At 58.1% G+C, this 19091-nt stretch overlaps 3 protein-coding genes across 3 annotated transcripts; 1 reads left to right on the top strand and 2 right to left on the bottom strand.

The window, feature by feature from the left end:
* Positions 1 to 5529: 5529 nt before the first annotated feature.
* On the bottom strand, positions 5530 to 6056 carry LOC116484127 (ubiquitin-like). The gene has a single exon (XM_032178966.2). It carries the CDS (start codon positions 5894 to 5896, stop codon positions 5666 to 5668), a length of 231 nt encoding a protein of 76 aa, XP_032034857.1. The 5' UTR covers positions 5897 to 6056; the 3' UTR covers positions 5530 to 5665.
* Positions 6057 to 10137: 4081 nt separating this feature from the next.
* JSRP1 (junctional sarcoplasmic reticulum protein 1) lies at positions 10138 to 15661 on the top strand. Its single transcript, XM_032179158.2, has 8 exons — positions 10138 to 10148; positions 10949 to 11060; positions 12108 to 12246; positions 12967 to 13007; positions 13150 to 13270; positions 13664 to 13837; positions 14754 to 14845; positions 14961 to 15661. Exons 1-8 carry the CDS (start codon positions 10138 to 10140, stop codon positions 15426 to 15428), a joined length of 1158 nt encoding a protein of 385 aa, XP_032035049.1. The 3' UTR covers positions 15429 to 15661.
* Positions 15662 to 15687: 26 nt separating this feature from the next.
* Positions 15688 to 18999, bottom strand: AMH (anti-Mullerian hormone). Its single transcript, XM_032178967.2, has 5 exons — positions 18011 to 18999; positions 17276 to 17418; positions 16995 to 17103; positions 16748 to 16907; positions 15688 to 16657 (listed from the first exon to the last, which is right to left on the bottom strand). The coding sequence occupies exons 1-5, from the start codon at positions 18420 to 18422 to the stop codon at positions 15799 to 15801; spliced, it is 1683 nt and encodes a 560-aa protein (XP_032034858.1). The 5' UTR covers positions 18423 to 18999; the 3' UTR covers positions 15688 to 15798.
* Between the last annotated feature and the right edge of the window lie 92 nt (positions 19000 to 19091).

The following is a 19091-nucleotide window of genomic DNA, read 5'->3' on the forward strand; positions in this document are numbered from 1 at the left end:
CGGTATAAACCAGGAGGGCCCCAGCTCCTGGGATGCTTCTCCTCTCTTCTTCCCCACTCAGGGTGTGGATTGCTTTTTTGTTTGTTTGTTTTTTGAGACGGAGCCTTGCTCTGTCGCCAGGCTGGAGTGCAGCGTCCTGGGCACTGCAGGGTACCGAGCAGCGTCCCTGGCCTCCACCCACTCCATGCCAGGAGCACCCCAAGTCATGACAACCAGAAATGTCCCACACATCACCCAATGTCCCTTGGGGGCAGAATGATGCCCCTTAGTTGAGGACCTCCTCTGGAACGGAGGCAAGAGGGTGCTCGAAACGAACAGCTCGCGGGCGCGATCTCCAGAACAGCCACGACCAGGGAGCCCTGGCCCTCCGTCCTGACTGCAGCAGCTCTTACTTCCTCCTCCTGCCCGCCACCAGCTCTGATGGCCGCCTGCCAGTGCTGTGAGGCTTCTAGAAGGGCCACCCCCACACTGGCCAGGCCACATGGGATGAGCGCTAGGATCAGCAAATGTGCCCTGCTGGCCCCCCTGGCCGGGCTCCCCAGGAACTCCCCAGGGTGGGAGGTGCTTTGCTGGGAGCTGGGGAGTCTGTGACTGGTGAGGGGCTCCCAGACAGCAGGGAGAGAAAGAGGCATATCTTTCTCTGGAGGTGGTGAGGCACGAACTATCTGAAAGGGACAGCAGGGATGTGGGGTGGTCAAGGATAGAGGGCCCATGCCTGGGTTTTCCTCTGAAATCAAGGTTGACGGGATAGGGGTGCTGGCAGAGGACGCAGAGAGTATGACTCTGATTGATGAATTGATTGACTGATTGATTTTTTTTATTTTTTGAGACAGAATCTCGCTCTGTAGCCCAGGCTGTAGTGTAGTGGCGTAGTCTTGGCTCACTGCAACTTCCACCTACAGGGTTCAAGTGATTCTCCTGCCTCAGCCTCCCGAGAAGCTGGGACTACGGGTGTGCACCACCATTCTCGGCTAATTTTTGTATTTTTAGTAGAGACTGTGGACCCGGTGTGCACTTTGGGAGGCAGAGGCAAGAGAATCGCTTGAGCTCAGGAGTTTTCAAGACCAGCCAGGGCAAAATAGCCAGACCCCATCTCTACAGCAAATTTAAAAATTAGGGACATGGTGGTGCACACCTGTAGTTCCAGCTACTCCAGCGGCTGAGGCAGGAGGATCACCTGAGCCAGGGAGGTCAAGGCTGCAGTGAGCTATGGTTTCTCGACCGCACTGCAGCCTGGGTGACAGCGGGAGACCTTGTCTCTAAAAGAATTATAATAATAAATAAAATAAAATGTAAACAGGTAAAAATAAAGAAGGATTGGGGCTAGGCATGGTGGCTCATGCCTGTAATCCCAGCACTTTGGGAGGCTGAAGCAAGAGGATCGCTTGAGCCCAGGAGTTGGAGACCAGCCTGGCCAACATAGCGAGAGCCTATCTCTAGGTTCTCACTTTGCTGAGAATTTTAAAAATTTCTAGAAATTTTTTAAAAATTGAACAATTTTTAATTGGCCGGGCACGGTGGCTCACGCCTGTAATCCCAGCACTTTGGGAGGCCGAGGCGGGCGGATCACACGGTCAGGAGATCAAGACCATCCTGGCTAACGCAATGAAACCCCGTCTCTACTAAAAATACAAAAAATTAGCCGGGCGTAGTGGCGGGCACCTGTAGTCCCAGCTACTCGGGAGGCTGAGGCAGGAGAATGGCATGAACCCTGGGGGACAAAGCAAGACTCCATCTCAAAAAAAAAAAAAATTTTTTTTAATTAGCTGGGATTGGGGTGGGCACCTGTGGTCCCAGCTACTTGGGAGGCTGAACCAAGAGGATCACTTGAGCCCGGGAGGTCGAGGCTGCAGTGAGCTGTGATCACACCACTGCATTCCAGCCTGGGTGACAGAGCAAGACACTCTCAAAAAAAAGAAAAAAGAAAAACAAAATGAAAGAAAGCAGGAAAATGGCCGGGCACGGTGGCTCACGCCTGTAATCCCAGCACTTTGGGAGGCCGAGGCGGGCAGATCACGAGGTCAGGAGATCGAGACCATCCTGGCTAACACGGTGAAACCCCGTCTCTACTAAAAAATACAGCAAAAAATACAGCGCCTATAGTCCCAGCTACTCAGGAGGCTGGAGCGGAAGAATGGCGTGAACCAGGAGGCAGAGCTTGTAGTGAGCCGAGATCGTGCCACTGCACTCCAGCCTGGGCGACAGAGCAAGGCCCCGTCTCAAAAAAAGAAAGAAAAAGAAATCAGGAAAATAAGGAAGAATCTGGGCCTCCTTTTCTCCATGTGTTCCTGCCTGGCATTATATTCAAGCCTGGCTCTGTCTCCTGAAGAAAAACTCAGAAGGCCCTTGAACTCTTTTGAGCAAACAGTGTGGGGAAGAAAAAGGGAAGTAAACAAGAACGGCCTTTTTTTTTTTTTTTTTTTTTTTTTTGACATGTCGCCCAGGCTGGAGTGCACCTCCCAGAGAACCGACCATTTTTTTTGAGACAGAGTCTCGCTGTCACCCAGGCTGGAGTACAGTGGGGCGATCTCGGCTGACTGCAAGCTCCGCTTCCCAGGTTCACGCCATTCTCCTGCCTCAGCCTCCCGAGTAGCTGGGACTACAGGCACCCGCCACCACGCCCAGCTAATTTTTTGTATTTTTAGTAGAGACGGGATTTCACCGTGTTAGCCAGGATGGTTTCGATCTCCTGACCTCGTGATCTGCCCACCTAGGCCTCCCAAAATGCTGGGATTACAAGCGTGAGCCACCGCGCCCGGCCTCAAACTGACCATTTTTAATGTGCACCATGCAGCCTGCGACAAGCTCGGGCCACAAGGAGGCTGCGCAAGGCTGGGGTTTGGCCACAAATCCTCAGAGGCGTCTGCTCCTGGGTGATAAAGCAGGACCTACAGCCGTGTGGGCAGCCTCGGGACGAGCTGGGCAAACACACACGGAAAAGCGAGGCCCCGAGGTAAACAGGGCTTATCTCAAGCAAGTTGCTGTTTTTCTCTTTACTGTACTTATATTTCTTTTGTTTTTTTTTTTTGAGACGGAGTCTCGCTCTGTCGCCCAGGCTGGAGTGCAGTGGCGCATTCTCTGCTCACTACAAGCTCCGCCTCCCGGGTTCACGCCATTCTCCTGCCTCAGCCTCCCGAGTAGCTGGGACTACAGGCGCCCGCCACCACGCCCGGCTAATTTTTTGTATTTTTAGTAGAGACGGGGTTTCACTGTGTTAGCCAGGACAGTCTCAATCTCCTGACCTCATGTTCCACTCACCTTGGTCTCCCAAAGTGCTGGGATTACAGGTGTGAGCCACCGCACCCGGCCTCTTTTTTTTTTTTTTTTTTTCCGAGATGGAGTTTCACTCTGTACCCCAGGCTGGAGGGCAGTGGCGCCATCTCAGCTTACTGCAACCTCCACCTGCCAGGTCCAAGGGGTTATCATGTCTCAGCCTCCCCAGTAGCTGGGATTACAGGCATGCACCACCACACCCAGCTAATTTTTGTATTTTTAGTAGAGATGGGGTTTCACCATGTTGTCCAGGGTGGTCTGGAACTCCCAACCTCAGGTGATCTGCCCACCTCGGCCTCCCAAAATTCTGGGATTACAGGCGTGAGCCACCGTGCCCAGCCTATATTTCCTACGGTTTTGCTCCTTGCTATAATATTCAGGATTTTATTTTGCAGTATTCGTAAAGTTTATTTTATTGTATTTTTGTAGAGATGGGTTTTCACCATGTTGCCCAGGCTGATCTCAAACTCCTGGGCTCAGGTGATCCTCATGGTTCAGCCTCCCAAAGTGCTGGGATTACACGTGTGTGCCACCGTGCCCAGCCTAATGTTTTCACAAAGGTTTCATTATAGAAAAAGGAAGAAAGCTTTATATGCAGAGCATCTGAACATCATTCTCTGCAGCTCTTCAGTATTCCCTGCCCCACATTGTCCATGTTGCTATTTTCATGGAGTTTTACCTTTACTTTTGAAAAAAAATTTTTTTTTTTTTTGAGACGGAGTCGCCCAGGCTGGAGTGCAGTGGCACAATCTTGGCTCACTGCAACCTCTGCCTCCCAGGTTCAAGCAATTCTCTGCCTCGGCCTCCCAAGTAGCTGGGATTACAGGCACCCGCCACCACGCCTGGCTAATTTCTTTTGTATTTTTAGTAGAGATGGGGTTTCACCATCTTGGCCAGGCTGATTTTGAACTCCTAACCTCGACCTCGTGATCCACCCGCCTCGGCCTTCCAAAGTGCTGAGATTACTGGCATGAGCCACCGCGCCCAGCCGTAAAATTGTTTTTTATTGTTTTTCTTTTCTTCTTTTTTTCTTTTTCTTGTACAGACAGGGTGGTGCCATGTTGCCCAGGCTGCTCTTGAACGCCGAGCGTCAAGTGATCCACTTGCCTCGGCCTCCCAAAATGCTGGGATTACAGGTGTAAGCCACTGTGCCCAGCCCTATCTCTTTAAAAAACAAAACAAAACTGGCCAGGCACGGTGGCTGACACCTACAATCCCAGCTCTTAGGGAGGCAGAGTCGGGAGGATAGCTTGAGTCCAGGAGTTCAAGACCTGCCTGGGCAATATAGCAAGACCCCCATTCAAAAATAAATAGATGAATAAAAATTTTAAAATAAATAAACAAATCAATAAAAACAAAACAAAAAAATTGTAAACACAACTGCAAACCAGGAAAGGTTTTCTTGTTCTTGCTCTTTGAACTTCTCAGGCTCTAGGGGGCGCTGCTCACTCCCCTGCCATCTTTTTTTTTTTTTTTTTTTTTTGAGACGGAGTCTCGCTCTGTCGCCCAGGCTGGAGTGCAGTGGTGCGATCTCGGCTCACTGCAAGCTCCGCCTCCCGGGTTCACGCCATTCTCCTGCCTCAGCCTCTCCGAGTAGCTGGGACTACAGGCGCCCGCCACCACGCCCGGCTAATTTTTTGTATTTTTAGTAGAGACGGGGTTTCACCGTGGTCTCGATCTCCTGACCTCGTGATCCGCCCGCCTCGGCCTCCCAAAGTGCTGGGATTACAAGCGTGAGCCACCGCGCCCGGCCTCCCCTGCCATCTTGAACGTCACTGTGGCCAAGAGAGGAAGACCCTGGGAGATCTCACACTAGCAATTAAATGCCCCAGTCTAGAAGTCACCCCAGGAAAGGAGCCACCTCTCCCTGAGAACAAGTAGGGTGGACACAAATGAAATTGGTGTGCTGCCCTGGCAGAGGCAGGAAGTTGGACACTGCCCAGCACTCCCCACAGTTCTCAACCTCCTGCCTCAGTGGCCCATGCTGAGGGTCCCCTGGGGGTTTCCCACTCAGGTGTTTTGTGTTCCAGAGGCTGGAAGGACCCTGCTGTGGGGGGTGTCACAATTGGGCTTCCACGGGGTGCGGAATCTCACAGCCTCAGTGGCTTCCTCACCTTTGTCATAGCAGCGATAACAATATGAGTACACAGCTCATCCCAGGGGCCAAGCACCTGTCCCATGCCTGGCTTAATGCTCACAAGGACGCCAGGAGGTGGGGTCTCCATTTTATTTTATTTATTTATTTATTTTTACCATTCAACGAAACCTTTATTAACATTTTGAACAGGTTCAGCTATTACTGAAACTTGTAATTTCTAAACTTAAGTTGGGGCAAATGGCTATAGTGCAGAGTAATGCCATCAATGGGCACTACTAACGCAAGACTGAAGAATTAACAGCCACCCCTCCGGCGCAGGATCAGGTGCAGGGTTGACTCCTGGCTGTTGTAGTCAGAAGGAGTGCGGCCACCTTCCAGCTGCTTGCCTGCAAAGATGAGCTTCTGCTGGTCGCGGGGAATGCTTTCTTTATCCTGGATTTTGGCCTTCACATTTTCTATGGTGTCACTGGGCTCCACTTCAAGGGTGATGACCTTGCCGGTAAGAGTTTTCACGAAGATCTGCATTTTGACCTGTTAGCGGATACGAGGATGCCGGGAATCACCAATCACGTCCAGCCACAGGAACACCACAACAACCTCACCCAACAAAGCCAGTCGCCCCCGAATCGGGGTCTCCATTTTATTTCCATTTTACAGGAAAAGAAACTGTGGCACAGCCAGGCAGCAGTGGAGTCAGGGTCAGTATCTGAGTCATCTCTATCCCGAGTCAGTGCCCTCAGATGACACTGTTCTTCACAAAATTAGCAAAACTGGGCCGGGAACGGTGGCTCACGCCTGTCATCCCAGCACTTTGGGAGGCCGAGGCAGGAGGATCACCCGAGGTCAGGAGTTTGAGACCAGCCTGGTCGACATGGCAAAACCCTGTCACTACTAAAAATACAAAAATTAGCTGGGTGTGGTGGCATGCGCCTGTAATCCCAGCTACTGGGGAGGCTGGGGCAGGAGAAAAACCTGAACCCAGGAGGCAGAGGTTGCAGTGAGCCGAGATTGTGCCACTGCACTCCAGCCTGGGCAGACTCAGTCTTAAAAATAAAAAGTGCCAGCCGGGCTCAGTGGCTCATGCTTGTAACCCCACCACTTTGGGAGGCCAGAGCAGGTGGATCACTAGGTCAGGAGTTCAAGATCAGCCTGGCCAACATGGTGAAACCCCGTCTCTACTAAAGATACAAAAAATTAGCTGGGCATGGCGGTGCGCACCTGTAATCCCAGCTACTTGGGAGGCTGAGGCAGGAGAATTGCTTGTACCCAGGAGGCAGAGGTTGTAGTGAGCCAAGATTGCGCCATTGCACTCCAGCCTGGGCAACAGGGCTGGACTCCGTCAAAAAAAAAAAAAAAAAGGTAAAAAAAGAGTCTGGGCGCGGTGGCTCACGCCTGTGATCCCAGCACTTTGGGAGGCCAAGGCAGGAGGATTGCTTGAGGCCAAGGGTTTCAGACTACCCTCGCTAACATAGGGAGACCTGGTCTCTTAAAAAAAAAAAAAGTTATTTATTTTGACCAGGGAAATGCAAATCGAAACCACAATGAGATCATGCCGTTCACACCCACTAGGCTGGCAATAAAAACACAAACAAAGAAACTGGAAAATGACGAGTTGGACATGGAGAAGTTGGAACGCTCCTATATGGCTGCTGGGCAGGTAAAACAGTTCAGTCACTTTGGAAAAGAGACTGGTGGCTCTTCAAAAAGTGAAGCATAGAGAGAGGGCGTGGTGGCTCACACCTGTAATCCCAGCACTTCAGGAGGCCAAGGCCAGTGGATCACTTGAGCCCAGGAGTTCGAGACCAGCCTGGGCAACATGGTGAAACACCATCTCTACTAAAAATACAAAAATTAGTAGCTGGGCACAGTGGCTCACGCCTGTAATCTCAGCACTTTGGGAGGCCGAGGCAGATGGATCACCTGAGGTCAGGAGTTTGAGACCAGCCTGGTCGACATGGCAAAACCCTGTCACTACTAAAAATACAAAAATTAGCTGGGTGTGGTGGCATGCGCCTGTAATCCCAGCTACTTGGGAGGCTGGGGCAGGAGAATCACTTGAACCCGGGAGGCAGAGGTTGCAGTGAGCCGAGATTGTGCCACTGCACTCCAGTCTGGGCGACAAGAGCGAAACTCCATCTCAAAAAAAAAAAAAAAATAGCCGGGCATGGTGGCACATGCCTGTAATCCCAGCTCCTCAGGAGACTGAGGCAGGAGAATCACTTGAGCCTGAGAGGCAGAGGTTGCAGCGAGCAGAGATGGCGCCACTGCACTGTAGCCTGGGTGACAGAGTGAGACTCTGTCTCATAAATAGAAAATAAAAAAATTAGCTGCGTGTGGTGTCAGGCACCTGTGGTCCCAGCTACTCAGGAGGCTGAGGTGGGATGACCACCTGAGCTCAAGAGGCCGAGGCTGTAGTGAGCCCTGATTGTGCCACTGCATGCCAGCCTGGGTGACGGAGATGAGACTCTGTCTCAAAAAACAAACAAACAAATGAAATCATATATTTTGCAGCAACATGGATGGAGCTGGAGATCATTATCCTAAGTGAAACGACTCAGCAACCACCACCCCTGTCTTATTCCAGAACATTCTCGTCACCCTAAAATGAAGCTCCATCCCCATCAGCCATCACTCCCCATCCCCTTCCCAACCCCGGCACCCACACATCCCCTTCCTGTCTCTGTGGATTGGCCTGTCCTGGACATTTCTTTTTTTTTTTTTTTTTTTTTTTGAGACGGAGTCTCGCTCTGTCGCCCAGGCCGGAGTGCAATGGCGCCATCTCGGCTCACTGCAAGCTCTGCCTCCCGGGTTCACGCCATTCTCCTGCCTCAGCCTCCCAAGTAGCTGGGACTACAGGCACCCGCCACCATGCCCGGTGCCTGGCTAATTTTTTGTATTTTTTAGTAGAGACAGGGTTTCACCGTGTTAGCCAGGATGGTCTCGATCTCCTGACCTCATGATCCACCCACCTCGGCCTCCCAAAGTGCTGGGATTACAGGCATAAGTCACTGCACCCGGCCCTGTCCTGGACATTTCATAGAAATGGGATCACATACAGTGTGGCCTTCTGTGTCTGGCACCTCTCACTGAGAGTGACATCCTTAAAGTGCATTCACACCATGGCCGCGGTCAGAGCCTCGTTCCTGTTCACGGCTGTGTCGTACTTCACTGTGTGGAAGGGCCACGCTGTGTTGATCCGTGTGTCTGAGGATGGAACACTAGAGCTGCCTACACCATGTGCCTGCAGAGAATCGTGGTGCCTTGAACTTGGGTGTGCAAATATCTGAGTCCCAGCTTTGGATTCCTTTTCGTAGATACCTAGGAGTAGTGTTTCTGCATCTTATGGTCATTCTATTTTAGCTTTTTGAGGAACTGCCAAGCTGTAATATACTTTTAGGAGGCGCCAGGCACTGTGGCTCATGCCTGTGATCCCAACACTTCAGGAGGCAGAAGCGGGCGGATCACCTGAGGTCAGGAGTTTGAGACCAGCCTGAATAACACGGTGAAACCCCATTTCTACTAAAAATATGAAAATTAGCCAGGCGCAGTGGCGCATGCCTGTAATCCTAGGTCCTCAGGAGGCTGAGGCAGGAGAATTGCTTGAACCCAAGAGGCGAAGGTTGCAGTGAGCCAGGATCGCACCACTTATCTCCAGCCTGGGTGACAGAGAGAGACTCCATCTCAAAAAAAAAAAAAAAAAAAAAAAACTTTTAGGAGGAAAAAATAAATCTAGGTTACAAACAAGATGTTCAGCCCTTCGCTAATTATGCCAGCTTTATAAAAATAAGTATGGAACTAATAATAAAATCACAAGTTACAAACAGCAGAAAGAACATGTGAAACTATTAAACAGTGTCTGTTTGGGGGCAGGAAGATGACAGATGCTTTACAGCTTTTGCTTTCAGCTTCTCTGTTTCCTGTTTGTGTCTGTCTTGCGTCATACAGAAAAACATGAGAGCCGTTTCTTTTTTTTTTTTTTTTGAGACAGAGTCTCGCTCTGTCGCCCAGGCTGGAGTGCAGTGGCGCAATCTCAGCTCACTGCAAGCTCCGCCTCCCAGGTTCACGCCATTCTCCTGCCTCAGCCTCCTGAGTAGCTGGGACTACAGGCGCCCGCCAGGACACCCAGCTAATTTTTTGTACTTTTAGTAAAGACGGGCTTTCACCGTGTTAGCCAGGATGATCTCGATCTCCTGACCTCATGATCTGCCCACCTCGGCCTCCCAAAGTGCTGGGATTACAGGCGTGAGCCACCGTGCCCGGCCGAGATCCATTTCTAAAGCAGAGGGAAGTGGGGACCAGGGAGCCCCAGCCCTTGCTTTGCTGCAGGCGGGCTGGCATTCTGGGTCTCTTGATAGTTCCTGGGGAGGCCCTATTCACTCAGAATTATTATTATTATTTGAGACGGAGTCTCACTCTGTCTCCCAGGCTGGAGTGCAATGATGTGATCTTGGCTCACTGCAACCTCCACCTCCCGGTGTCAAGCAATTCTCCTCCCTCAGCCTCCCCAGTAGCTGGGATTACAGGCGTCCACTACCACGCCTCACTAATTTTTGTATTTTTAGTAGTGACGGGATTTCACCATGTTGGAGACCAGCCAGGCTGGTCTCAAACTCCCGACCTCAGGCGATCCGCCCGCCTCGGCCTCCCAAAGTGCTGGGATTATAGGCGCTAGCCACCGTGCCCGGCCATTCACTCAGGATTTTTAACACACAGGCCTCACCACCAAAATCCACTTCCCCTCTTCCCTCAGGACTCCCAAAGTCACCATGCTTTGCAGGTAGGGCTCGAACATCTGCGTGCAGGCCTTAGAATGCACCTTTGGGGGCTGAGAGAGCCCGGGTCCTCTCCCCAGAGCAGAGGCGTCAGGTTTCTCTGCATGATGGTGTGGGAGCAGGCAGTTCCCGGTGTATGAACCTGCCAGAGCCGCAGGAACACATGACCCCAAATAGGGTGGCCTTAAACAGCAGGAATGAATGCATTGCAGGGGCTCCCGCCCGGGATCCCAGCACTTTGGGTGGCCAAGGCGAGCGGATCACACGGATCACTTGTGGTCAGGAGTTCGAGAGCAGCCTGGCCAACATGGGGAAACCCCGTCTCTACTAAAAAAAAAAAAATACAAAAACTAGTCCAGGTGCAGTGGCTCACGCCTGTAATCCCAGCACTTTGGGAGTCCGAGGCAGGCGGATCACGAGGTCAGGAGATCGAGACCATCCTGGCTAACATGGTGAAACCCCATCTCTACTAAAAAAAATACAAAAAATTTGCTGGGTGTGGTGGCGGGTGCCTGTAGTCCCAGCTACTCAGGAGGCTGAGGCAGGAGAATGGCGTGAACCTGGGAGGCAGAGCTTGCAGTGAGCCAAGATCGCGCCACTGCACTCCAGCCTGGGCAACAGAGCGAGACTCTGTCTCAAAAAAAAAAAAAAAATTTACCGGGTGTGATGGTGCTCGCCTGTAGTCCCAGCTGCAGGCGCTACGTCTCCCTGGGTGGCAGTGGCGAGTGCTGAGTAGGCACAATGCCCTGCCCCGCTGCAATGGCAGGGAAGGGCGGGGGACTCTCTGGCTGTGACCTCACTCCAGCGGGCATGCTGATTGGCCCACCCGCGGTCTCCGGCCACCTGTTGCCGTCCATCATCGGGCCACCCTCCCCATCGTCCATCCTGTGCACAAGGCTCAGCAAAGCGGCTGGCGGGTAAGCGAGGCTCGGGGGTAAGGAAGTGAGGCTGGGGGAGTCCCGGGCAGAGGTGTGGGCTCCCGGGGTATGAAGGGGTGTTGCGGAGGACTGTAAGGGTCCCCAATTCCTGGAGCTGCCCCCACACACACCCAGGGGCCACACACCAGCCTCCCATGCTTCTTGGGCCCTTCCCCCACTGCCACGCGATAGGCCTCTTCCAGGTCTTGGAGCCCCAGGGCTGAGTGGTTTTTCAGCCTAGATACAGGGACACCCTAATCCCAGCAGCCAGAGGCCATGGGGACCCTGAAGAGTACAGCTTTGGGTCTGACTTGAAGCTCCTTGCGACCTCCAGCCAATGGCGCTGTCTCTAGCCTCAGTTTCCTCATCTGTCATATGGGAACAGAGTTAGGGGGACAAGTCAGGGTACTCTGTGTCAGGATCAGAAGACCCCCACCCCCGCAACCGGGACCCTCCTCCCCTGCCCCGGCCTGTCACAACCAGAGCCAGGATGGTTCTGCTGCTGGGGCCCGAGCCTGTAGACTCACAGGGTCACGCAGTGGGATGTGGGTGCCCAGAATGGCAGGTCAGTGTGGCCCAGAGGGAGACCCCATGACAGCAGAGGCCTGGGAGGGGCTGGGGCACCTGTTAGCCTGTCCCGCTGGCCTCAGGCACCAGATAAAAATAGTCCCTGGTCTCAGAGAACATGAGCTGACTCTGGGGCCAAGAGTTTCGGTTTGGGGTGCGTCTGGGACTCACTGCTGTGTTGTCCTGCAGAGGCTCCCGCCCTCTCTGGGCCAGAGCAGCCTTGGCTACTGTGCTGATGGATACTGAACCCCAGCGAGCCTGGGCTATAGGGAGGGGCCCCAGGGCAGGCCTGCGGGGCCAGGGGGATGCCTGGAGCGGGCGCCGGGCCGTGCCGGGCCATGCCGGGCATGAGTGTGAATTTGTCGAGTGAGGGGTGGGAGGACGGGGCCTATTAGTTGGTGTCCGCAGAACCTCCAGGTCAGGCCCAGGCCCATGGCAGGGACTCAGTAAATGCAAGACCTTGTTCCCCACCCCTCCCAGCCTGGCCCGGGACCTGCTGCTGCTCCAGCCATCTCCATGACAACCAGAGCCTGGGAGGAGCTGGATGGCGGCCTGGGCAGCTGCCAGGCCCTGGAGGACCACTCTGCGCTGGCCGAGACCCAGGAGGACAGGGCTCCAGGTACCCTTTTGGCGCTGCCGGGAGGAAGCCCTTCCCCGATGGTCCCCTTGAGCGAGGAGGCCCATCTTCAGAGACTAGAGCTTCTTAGCCTCCCACACTGGACTGGCTTAAAGTGTGCTCCCCATGTTCAACCCCTGGCCCTCATTTCTGCCTCAGGGGTCTGTAAGGAGCCCCCAAGGAAGACAGGCACTGGGCCGCACAGATCTAGGTTCGAATCCCACGTTGCCACTGAAATGCTGTGTGTCTTTGGGCAAAGCTGTCTCCAAGCCTGTCTGCTTTCTTTATATTTTTATATATTTTTGTTATTATTTTTTGAGACAGAGCCTCATTCTGTCTTCCATGCTGGAGTACAGTGACATGATCATAAGCCACTGCAGCCTCGACCTCCCAGGCTCAAGTGATCCTCCTGCCTCAGCCTCCCAAGTAGCTGGGGCCACAGGTGCAGGTCACCATGCCTCGCTAATTTTTTTTTTTTTTTTTAGAGATGGGGTCTCACTATGTTGCCCAGGCTGGTCTCAAACTCCTGGGCTCAGGTGATCCTCCCACCTCAGTCTCCCCAAAATCCTGGGATTCCAGGTGTGAACCCCTGTGCTGGCCTCCACCTACTTTCTTATCTATAAGATGGGGTTAGTCACCCACATGTCACCCAGCAGGGCCAGGGGAGAGGGTGGGATTGGCCTGGGGGTCCCCACAACCTTGACTCTCCCTCTGTTCCCACAGCGACGACACCCAGGCTGGCCGACTCCGGCAGCCCGCCCCACGTGAGTAGCTGGGACCCTCAGCCTTTAACCCAGGACGCCTGGGGAGTTGGGGACAAGCCGGCCAAGGGAGGCAGGTGTCTAAAGCCACGGGAAGGGTTTGGCACTGGAAGGAAACATGTGGAATGTCTCATGATAACCACAGGACTCTCAGGAGCCGGTGGCTGAAGGCCGCAGTGTGGACACCAGGCCCAAGAAGATGGAAAAAGAGCCTGCCGCCAGGGGGACCCCAGGAACGGGGAAGGAGAGGCTGAAAGCCGGCGCGAGTGGGTTTGCAGGAGACGTGGGTGAGGTGTGGGGTGGGAACGGACTGGTGTTAGGCTTAGGTCCCGGAGCTGGGTCCTTGGATCTTGGAGGGTGGTGTCCTGATTGAGTGGCGTCGAAGTGTGGCAGGCAGCGAGTCAACGGGCCGGGAGCCTCTACTGATGCGTAATAATACCAGCTAAGCCACTCAGCTCCGGGAAGTTACCTTCCAGAAACTCTAGGCATCCCCGTGCAGCTGCGGGGCACCCGGGGCTGCGTTCACCTGCGCCCGGGGTCGCACAGGCAGGCAGGGAGAGCCGGGTTCAGGGCACAGGCCCCTCTCTCGTCCCCTGCGCCCGGGGAAGGGGGCGGCGCAGAGCCAGTGGCCACAGCGCAGCGCGCACTTGCTCCCGCAGGTCCTCGGAGCGCCCCCGCGCGCAAGAAGGCGCAGACCGCGCCGCCGCCGCAGCCGCCGCCGCCGCCCCCGGCCCTGAGCGAGGAGCTGCCCTGGGGAGACCTGTCGCTCAACAAATGCCTGGTGCTCGCCTCGCTGGTGGCGCTGCTGGGCTCGGCTTTCCGGCTGTGCCGCGGTGAGCGCAGGCTCCCCAGAGGTGGGGTCCACCTGTGCGCCTATTCCTCCGAGGAAAGGCCCTGCGCCGCAAGGGTGGGGTCTGGGAGCCTCCTCTCCAGGGCTGGGTCTTGCACGCCTCCAAAGTTGGTTTGTGCATCTCCCCTTAAGTGACGGCTCTTGCGCGCCCCTCTCACCCCGTGTGGACCTTTTGCGGGGCCCATTCCCCTCGCCGCGAGTAGGTTCTGGCTTCCGGATGGACCTTGTGCAACCCCTCCTCCCGCGTAGCGTTCTGCCGCCTTCCTCCTGCGCCCTCTCTGTGGGGACCGCTCAGCTCGTGAGCGCCCCCCGGGGGCAGTCCTGCGACCCCTCCCTTGCTAGGGGCCTCCTACAGCCCGTGGTCGGGGGGAAGAATGACCGATTGAAAGAGCGAGGTTCGCCGGGCGCGGTGGCTCAAGCCTGTAATCCCAGCACTTTGGGAGGCCGAGGCGGGCGGATCACAAGGTCAGGAGATCGAGACCATCCTGGCTAACATGTTGAAACCCCGTCTCTACTAAAAATACAAAAAATTAGCCGGGCGTGATGGCGGGCGCCTGTAGTCCCAGCTACGCGGGAGGCTGAGGCAGGAGAATGGCGTGAACCCGGGAGGTGGAGCTTGCAGTGAGCCGAGATCGTGCCACTGCACTCCAGCCTGGGCGACAGAGCAAGACTCGGTCTCAAAAAAAAAAAAAAAAAAAGAGCGAGGTTCGGAGGGGGGGCGCCGCAGCAGCGGAGTCCCGGAGTCCCTTCCCACGTTTCGGGGGCATCCTTAGCCTCAGCCGTACCGGGGGAGCCCCACTCCAACTGTCCAGGGAGGGGGCTCTAGGGGTGAGGGAGGGATGGACAGTGTGGTCTGTGCCTCGACCCAGCTGACTCGGATCCCAATCCTGTCGCTGCAGACGCCGTGGCTGGGGAGGCGGCACTCCAAGCACGTGCGCCCGAGCCCTGGGTCCCTCCAAGCTCAGCCCCGAGGGAGCCATCGTCACCCCTGGTAAGCGCTTCCTTCCACTGACCGCGGGCAGTGGGATCTTCATCCCCAGGGAAAGAAGGAGCCCGGGCCGGGGGGAAGGTGGGCGCTTACCCCGAGACCCCGCTCTGTCTGGCAGCCTAAGTTCGAGGCCCAGGCGCCTCCATCAGCGCCGCCTGCGCCCCGGGCCGAGGCAGAGGTCAGACCCAAGATTCCCGGGAGTCGGGAGGCTGCAGAGAAGGACGAAGAGGAGCCCGGCGAGGCCACCAGAGAGGCCGTGCGGGAGGACCGTGTGCCCCTCGCAGACCGGGGACCCAAGGAGAGGCCTCGGAGAGAGGGGAAGCCGCGCAAGGAGAAGCCGCGGAGGGAGGAGAGGCCGAAGAAAGAGAGGCGGCGGAAGGAGGAGAAGCCACGGGCCGCCAGGGAGCCCCGGGAAGCCCTACCCCGGCGCTGGGAGTCACGCGAAGGGGGCCACCGGCCGTGGGCACGGGACTCCAGGGACGCCGAGCCCAGGAAGAGGCAGGCCTGGGTCTCCCCGAGGCGTCCCGACGAGGAGCAGCGGCCTGGGAGTCGCCAGAAGCTCCGCGCAGGCAAGGGGCGGGACTGAGCCGGCCCCACGCCCGAGTCCAGGGACCCCTTCTGGACGCCCCGCGACTCTGGCGAAATAAAGCGAGTGCTGCGGCCGCAGAGTCATCTGCTCCTTTATGCCTGGACCCGACACCGAGTCCGGGGCCTGAAAGACGGTGGTGGGGCGCTTCAGGCAGGGGAGAGCCAGCGAGCGCTACAGGGCGGACCCGGGCCGTGCGCGAGGAGAGACGGCAAGGGAGGTCCCACAGGCCCCCTAACACGCACGGACACCCCACCCGGTTGCTTGCTGGTCTTTATTGGGGCGATGCTTGGGGTCCGAATAAATATGGAAGGGGCGCGAGCTGGGGCGCGTCCGGACCTTCGGGGCAGAAGTCCGCGCGGCGCAGGGGTCACCGGCAGCCACACTCGGTGGCCACCATATTGGGCACGTGGTGCGCGCTGATGCGCTCCTCGGACAGGCTGATGAGCAGCTTGCCCGCGTAGGCGGTGGGCACGCAGCAGGGTGGGCGCGCCAGGGCGGCCCCACGGGCCTGCATCTTCAGCAGCAGCACCACGTGGTTGCCGTAGCGCGGGTTGCGGTCGGACTGAGGCCAGCTGCACACGCCCTGGCAATTGTTGGCCTGGTAGGTCTCGGGGATGAGTACGGAGCGCTCGGCGCGGAGGTCTACGCTGAGCTCGCGCAACGCGCACGGCCCGTCGGCGGCGGTAGCCCCCGCGCTGCGCTGTGCCCGACCCGGCCCGCGCGGATCCCGCCCGCGCCACTCCACGCGCAGGCCCTGCAGCGCCTTCAGAAGCAGCAGCGCTCGCAGGGGATCGCCAGGGCCGCCGGGGCCGCCTGGGCAGAGCGCGAGCAGGCGCGCCAGCAGCGGGGCTGCGGCCGGAGGCAGACCCGGGAGGCTGCGCAGCTCGGCAGCCGCCGCTTGCAGCTCGGCAGCCACGCGGCGCGCCAGGGCCGTGGCCCACGGCGCCGACGTGGGGTCGTGCAGGGGCGCAGGGTCCCCAGTGGTGGCCGCAGTGGGCCTCAGCAGCAGCAGCAGCGGCTCCTCGCCGTCGAGGAGGCGCTCCAGCGCCGCTGGGTCCGACAGGTTGACCAGGCCCTGCGGGAAGCCGGCCAGCGCGTCCGGGTCCAGGGCCAGGCGCGGCGCGGAGGCCCGGGCCGGGGGGCCCCGCAGCGCCCGCACCAGGCGCGTGAGCGTCTCCAGGAAGGGGTCTGCGCTGGGTGGCGACTCCTCGAGCTCCGCGGATGGCCTGGAACCCGCAGTTGGGGGAGTTGAGAGCGGCCGCGAGGCCACGCCACCCCCGCCCGCTCCTGCCCCGTGCCCTGGTGCCTGCGCGCACCTGGGCGACGGGAAGGGCACGGTGTCCAGTTGGCCGTGCGCGGGCAGCGGCGGGGGCTCGGACCGCGGCAGCAGGAGCAGGGCCGGGGTCATCCGTGTGAAGCAGCGGTGGTCGTCGCCGAACAGCAGTGCCTGCAGCTTGGCCGTACTCAGCGGGGAGCCTGCGGTGGGTGGGGGCGGGGCTGGCTCAGGGGCTGGGGGCCGAAGGCAGTCGACTCCACGCCCCGTCCCTCTCCACGCGGACCTACCCTCTCCGCGGGGTTGTAGGGTCAAGGCCAGCCCGGAGCCGCGCCAGGCCCCCGAAGGGCGGTCCACCGCCAACGCCAGGTAGCGGGTGTCCCGGGACGGGCAGAGGCTCTGCGGAGACCAGGGCTCAGCCCGGTTGGATGGAGGCTTAACCAGCCCCGCTCTACCGGTCCCCCTTCTCCCATCGCCACTGGTTCTACGCTGCTCTCAGTACCGCAGACTCTGCAACAAATCCATGCCCCCCGCCGCGGCCTGGGCACTGCCCCATGCAACTCCCTGGTACCTGGGCACCCGGCAGTCCAGCCCTCGTCACAGTGACCTCAGGCCCAGGCCCAGGGTACAGCACCAGCAGCGCCAGTTCTGGGGGGCCAGCTCCTCCAGGCGGGGGCTCCTGGAACCTCAGCGAGGGTGTCGGCTCCCAGGTCACTGCAGCCAGGACAGCAGAGGACGCCTGAGCCATTGAAGGCCACACCCCCCGGGAGTCTTTGGGATCCGTCCCTGCCGCTCTCGCCACTGTTCAGGGGACCTCGAGCGGAGGACAAGGGTGCCCCTCTTCGCTGCCTTCCTGCAGCCAGGGAGCGGTGACGGCGGGGGCAGGCAGGGGCTGTGTCTGAGGCTGTGGGTGGGGCTGCCGCCCTGGGGTCTCTGGGTTGGGGTGCCCAATGAAGCCCCTTCCCTGCAGGAAGTCTCTCAGGCCAGTGGCCCTGAGAACAGGCTGCGGCTGTGGGAAGGAGGGTTCCACTGGCCTCGAGCCCGGCGTCATCTTCAGGGGTGGTGAGAAGGCAGCAGCTCTCTCCCTGGCACTGCGGCAGGGGCGGGTCTAAGAGCTGGGCTTCGGGGACAAGACAGAGCGCGGTGCCCGCCTTCCAGGCCACGGACCCGCAACCCAGTCCTAGGAACAAGACCACAGCCTCCCTGCCCAGGGTGGGGGCTCTACCAGCCCCTGATCTTCCCTAGGAGGACCCAGCCCACCTGAAGGAAGCCGGTGGTGCCAAGCTTGGGGCTGGGCCCCACCTACCTTCCTCCAGGTGCAGGACCACCAGGCGCTGCCCCCCAGGGTCCCGCAGCCAGGCCCCCAGCCGCCGTAGAGAGGGCAAGGCAGCCTGCCTGTTGCCGGTGCTGCAGACACCGAAGGTGGCCAGGTCTCGGGGGCCCCAGCGGGCCCGCTGCACGGCCCCCAGGAAGGCCTGCTCATAGGCGCTCAGAGCCCCCAACACCCGCAGGGGAGAGCCGCTGCCATTGCTGTCCCCGCCCAGCGCCACCAGGCAGAGAGGCTCTTGTGGGCTGCCTGGTGGCCAGTCCAAGTCTTCTCGGAAGATGAGGCCACCGGTGCCCACAGCTGGCTCCTCTGCTCTGAGGGCCTCAGGCCCCAGCAGAGCCCCCAGGGTGGATAGCAGTAGGGCCAGGCCGGTGAGAGGCAGGTCCCGCATCGTGGGTGCTGCCAGGGGCTGGGCTGCCTGCCTTAAGTGAGCCGAGTGGAAGGTGGGGTGTTTGTGCAGGACAGACCCCTATCTCCTCTGCTGCGACCTTGGGGGACAGTGCCCGGGGCCCCCACTCCAGGCAGAGTGGCCTTCTCAAAGAGCCCTTTCTGTCCCTGGCAGCCTATCTCCCTCCCCACAGTGATAGAGCCGGGCCCGATGTGTCAACATGCTGTCCTTGAGGGCCGTCCCCAGAAGACACAGGAGTGGGAACCAGGCTGGGAGTGATGGCCAGGCAGCCAGACTAGACCGCGCTGGGGGTGGGGGACCCAGATGTCCTGGGTGCTGAGGTGTGGGCCTGGAGGAGGGTCCCAAGTCAGTGTGGGCGCCCCGTCCCTGCTCACCCTCCCCACCCCTGCTGGGCTATCTGGAGACCCCAAGGCTATCGTGGAGTCTGCTCTTCCCTCCCCAGGACAGGACCCCAGACCCCCTCCTAGCTGGCTGGTGGGGTCCGTCCACCAGGCCATCTCCAAGGCACAGCTGTCTCTCAGGCCTCCCACAGGTGTCTCCTGGCAGGCCCCAGGCCCTCCCCAGTTGACCCAAACTCGGGGACGGTGCTGTGCCTGGCACTCCCACATACATTGACACAGGAGGGCGGCGCTGCGGACATCAGTGCACTCA

This window comes from Hylobates moloch, unplaced genomic scaffold, assembly GCF_009828535.3.
Source record: "Hylobates moloch isolate HMO894 unplaced genomic scaffold, HMol_V3 SCAFFOLD_15, whole genome shotgun sequence".
NCBI classification, from domain to species: Eukaryota; Metazoa; Chordata; class Mammalia; order Primates; family Hylobatidae; genus Hylobates; species Hylobates moloch.